The sequence below is a fragment of the Vigna umbellata genome, chromosome 7 (assembly GCF_029865625.1).
Source record: "Vigna umbellata cultivar VRB3 chromosome 7, Vumbellata_1.0, whole genome shotgun sequence".
NCBI classification, from domain to species: Eukaryota; Viridiplantae; Streptophyta; class Magnoliopsida; order Fabales; family Fabaceae; genus Vigna; species Vigna umbellata.
The window spans coordinates 3,318,373-3,323,431 of NC_142171.1; the positions used below are offsets into that span (position 1 = coordinate 3,318,373).

At 29.2% G+C, this 5,059-nt stretch overlaps 1 protein-coding gene across 1 annotated transcript; it reads left to right on the top strand.

The window, feature by feature from the left end:
• The first annotated feature begins 775 nt into the window (after positions 1–775).
• On the top strand, positions 776–4,249 carry LOC124829235 (14-3-3-like protein GF14 iota). Its single transcript, XM_047302701.2, has 7 exons — positions 776–950; positions 1,180–1,486; positions 2,137–2,224; positions 2,349–2,458; positions 2,728–2,876; positions 3,434–3,477; positions 3,864–4,249. Exons 1-7 carry the CDS (start codon positions 878–880, stop codon positions 3,867–3,869), a joined length of 777 nt encoding a protein of 258 aa, XP_047158657.1. The 5' UTR covers positions 776–877; the 3' UTR covers positions 3,870–4,249.
• The last annotated feature ends 810 nt before the right edge of the window (positions 4,250–5,059 follow it).

Consider the following 5,059-nt stretch of genomic DNA (forward strand, 5'->3'; position numbering starts at 1 on the left):
TAACCAGAAACCTTAAGAAAACAAAACTAAATTCACAAGATTTGCTTAATTAATAAACTAAACTTACTATTTCAAAGCATAATGTTTTTTAGACAAAATTATTAAAAATTATTCTTTTCATTTTTATTTCATTTTTATTTCATTTTTTTTCTATTTTCAAGTTGAATTTAACATTAATTATTATTTTTTTTACTGTCTTTGTTTTTACTTAACTTTTGAATACTATATGTGCTTGTGAGTAAAAAAACTGCATCACGTGCTTTTGAAAAAAAAATGTAAAACTCTTTAATACAACAATTTTATCCTCATTTTTTATGTTTATATTGTCATTTAAGGTGAACAATAAAAACTAACGAAGAAGAGCATGTGTTTAATTTTTATTTAAAAAAATAATCCTTTACAACATATATGCATACATTTATCATGTATGCAAAAATGTAAGAGGAGGTGTATTAATATTTTATTCTTCTCTACATAATCTAAGCATAATTTTTTTGTATTTAATCAGATCTAGCAATATGAGTAGAATGTGAAAGAAATATATTAATTAAATGCAATAATTATGAATTTTAAAATGAATAAAATTTTATATTTATATACATATATATATATATAGAAGATTGTTATAACAAGTCCTAGAAGTTAGGGTTTGTGATTAGTTTGTTCTAAGAATAAGGAAGATTGAAACTAGAATTAAAACAGTCGTACCCTCTCCCCGCATTCTTCCTTCTATATATATACATTCCACGCTTCCTTAGCCTTCTTTCTCGCATTTTTCTTCTTCTTCTTCTTCATCTTCTTCTTCATCATCTTTTTCTTCTTCTTCTCCACAACCACTTACATTTTCAAACCCTTCTTCCTCTGATTCAACATAACAATGTCCTCGGAGAAGGAGAGAGAGACCCAAGTTTACATCGCCAAGCTCTCTGAGCAAGCTGAGAGATATGAAGGTCGTCATCATCATCACTTTTTCTATTTTATTATGCCACCTTGTTGTACGTGTGAATCTAGATTTTCTTTTTCTATCTTTCCACGAATCAAATTAAAAGGATCCACAACATTTGATTCATTTTGTTTGATTAATGATGAGAGTGTTGTTGCATGGCATGATGTACGTACGATTTGAATGATTTGTTGAAAATGGTATCTGTATATATATTAACATGCGAAATTCATCAGAAATGGTTGAATGCATGAAGGCGATTGCAAAACTTGATCTAGAATTGACCGTGGAAGAGAGGAATCTGCTGTCGGTGGGATATAAGAATGTGATTGGTGCACGAAGAGCTTCTTGGCGCATTATGTCATCGATTGAACAGAAGGAAGAGTCTAAAGGAAATGAGAGCAATGCAAAAATGATAAAGAATTATCGTCAGAAAGTGGAAGAGGAACTCTCCAAAATTTGCAGCGATATTCTTTCAATTATTGACAAGCATCTTGTTCCTTCTTCCACCTCTGGAGAAGCCACCGTTTTCTACTATAAGATGTGAGTCATGTTCGCAGCGATATTCTTTCAATTATTTACTTTGTTCAAATTCTGATCAGAGAATACCATCTAAATTTTGATCTTTTACTCTACAAATTAGAACTGATACATTATTAGATCAAGGATACAGATTTAAAAGGTCTATGTCGTTTGGTTAATTTAATTCATAGCATTAAATATATCTTAAAAATTTATACATTTTTCACAGGCATTCTTAAGATTAATGAAATACTCACGGATATTTAAATCAATATCTTTTACTAACTATTGATTGGACTGAAAGAAATAATTAATGAGTGTGATATTCTTTTCTTTTTATTGAGAGAAAGGACGAATTCGTGTGAGTGAATAACTTGTTCAGAATTTTTGGATTTTTAAATTTGACACAAATGGTGAATAATTTGTTAAGCATTTAAGTGACAGAATCCTTAGTTTGTGGATTTCTTGTATATCATGATAATCTCTTCAATCAATTTGTTCATAACTTCTTAATATCAGAACTTTTTAGTATCTTTCCTCAAAGAATCTACCTAATATCTTGTAACAAGAAAGAAGACTGTGTGTCATTATATATTTCTTCTTACATAGCTTTAGCATGCTTAGGTTCTGTGTTGAATTTTCTTGAGCTTAATCAATTCTTTTTGATGCAGGAAGGGTGACTATTATCGATATCTAGCTGAGTTCAAGACCGATCAAGAAAGAAAGGAGGCAGCCGAGCAATCACTGAAGGGATATGAGGTTGGTATCTATTGTCTTTCTTTTCAGCAATGAACTCCTTCATCTATACTTTTTTATACTTTATATTATTGTTTATCTATATCTGGTGCTGTTTGTTTGATGATGTTCAAACTATTATTGTTAGGCTGCTTTAGCTGCAGCAAACACAGATCTTCCATCAACACATCCAATTCGTCTTGGACTTGCACTCAACTTCTCAGTCTTCTATTATGAGATAATGAACTCTCCTGAAAGGTAAAATTATATTCCTTTCTCTTTTGTTTCAGCTACATGCTAAGGATCAGAAAACAAAATCCTAAATTATTTAGTTCTATGTGGCCATTTGGAGCCATAAGTAATGGGTCTGGTGTGCATTAAAATCCATTGGTTCATGTCATTGAGTTTATGATCTTGGTCCATCCATGTTCATAAATTATTACACTTTTTCTGAAACCTAGGATGTTGTCACTTTCCTCACATTCCCAACACTGCTACATAGACTTAGTTATTGATAAAACTTACAGGGCCTGCCATTTGGCTAAGCAAGCTTTCGATGAAGCAATTGCTGAGTTAGACACCTTGAGTGAAGAGTCATACAAGGACAGCACCTTGATCATGCAGCTCTTGAGAGACAATCTCACTCTCTGGACCTCCGATTTGCCCGAGGATGGAGGTATCGTCGTCACCATTTAAACTTTATATATAACATTAATGATGTGCATTAGTAAGTTTTTCATAAATTTTAATTATCTAGTGAAGAAAAAATGTTGGAAAAGTTGTGTTATTATTATCATTAGAGTAGTTAAAGCCCATTATGAGAAAGATATATTTCCAACTCGTAATTAATAAACCGTATTGATCCATAAATTTAAACCCCTTTTCACTACTTATTATAGTAACTCTTACTTTTGGAGAAATAATTATGTCTCACACAGATAGAAAGAGATTGATATATAGAGTCTCATAGCCAACTACTCTCTCTGTGTCTCTCTCTTGGAAACTTTGAAGGAAAATCACATTAGAGTAATGTGAAAGGAATTAGTTGCTTGCCTTTGAATTTCACCCTTTTTTCTAGAGCTACTTGTTTTTAGTAAAATCTTCTTTGTCTTCCTTGTATCATAAAATATATTATTATACTAATAATTTCTTTCTCGATAGTGAGGATTTACAAGAGTAATACTCATACATAAACACATGCTCACTCTAAAAACTTCATTAACACTCATGCAGGTGATGAAATCAAACCAGAAGAAATCAAACCTGCTGCTCCTGAGGTTTGAGTATAAAATTGTTTTCGCCTGTGTTTTGCATTATTTCTGTGAGAGTGTTGTATCAAGTGGTTTCAATAGAATGATGTAAAATGAGTTCATAGTTTGTCCTGTAATGAAAAAGGGTGTCAGCTAGAGTAGGATGGTCAACGTTTTAATCAATGCCTAGTAATTTTATTTTTGGTCAAAAAGCATCACATGATTTTCTAGCTCAAGAATTAACTCGGTTAAGAAATGCTTGCATTGGAATGGTAAGTTAGTCAATGCTTCAATTAATATCAGTTCATTTTCATTTTTGGTCAAACAGAAATCATGGTTTACAAGCTCAACAATTTTGATGCACTATTGGTATTTATAATTTCCGTTGACTTTTCTTTTTGTTTGTTTTACAGCACTGAGGGTAAGATACGTCTGCTGCGCCTGGAGCATTGCTGTTCATTTGGACCAGAAAATGCAGATTACAGCTATTTCATAGTTATTGTGCTTTCGTTACATATAAAAACAATGCTAGAAAAGTTCTACTTGCGGCTTTTATTTTTAGTTTACAATTTTTTTACTTTACATTCCTTATATCTTAAACTTCTCGTTTGTAGTAATGGATAATTTACATATTTTACTCAAAGATTTTTTGTTTTTTGAGACTTCAATCATGTTTCTCGTAATTTTGCACTTGGACCATGAAAAACGAAAATGAGTTTCTTCCTTCTCCGACTATGGCTGCTCCTCTCTTTCCATTTCCTTCTTCCATGCTGCAGAGGTTTCTCTTCGATCATATTAGAATACCTCTTTATCATGATTCAACGTACATCATTAATGTTATTTCTTTAAATCTCTATTTTTTTTAAATTAAAATCGTCATTGATTTTAAGGATTTTAACACGAATAATGGATAATTATTTCATTAGATTGACGTTGATATTAAAATTTTGGTTTTAAAATACAGTTTTATAATTTTAATTAGTTTATAAACTGTGTTGCTTTCTAAAAGGCTAGTGATTTTAATATATAGTGTATTTGATATTTTAAATAAGATATTATCAATTTATTTGATTAGCTTGTAAGTTAACTTCAATGCGTAAATATTTGATCAAATGTTTAAAATAGTTTACTTTAAAAAAATGTATACTAGATGTTACTTTAATTAACACATAATTATTTTAATTTTTTTAATTTTTTATTGTCTCAAATTTCTGTTTTACTTATTATAACATTTTTTTTTCATTTAGACAATTAATTGTTATATTATTTTTATTTATGTTAGATTACTTTTTAATTTTTTATGGATAGTTTAAATTTAAAACAATTAACATTAACATAGCTAATTTTAATATATGATGAGTTAAGGAAATTAAACAAAATAAATATTTTAAGAGATAAGTTTAATGTAAGACTAGTAAGTTATATAGATTGGTAAATAAAATATTTTAATTTCTAAAAATAAGTAAAATTAAATTGGAGTAATTCTTGTTAAATTAACTAGTTTAGATAAAAATAACTTTTTTTTAAATAAAAATAACATACACAGTTTTTTTTAAAAATAAATGGAAACATAAATTTTTTTAATAAGAATTTAATTATATTTTAAAAA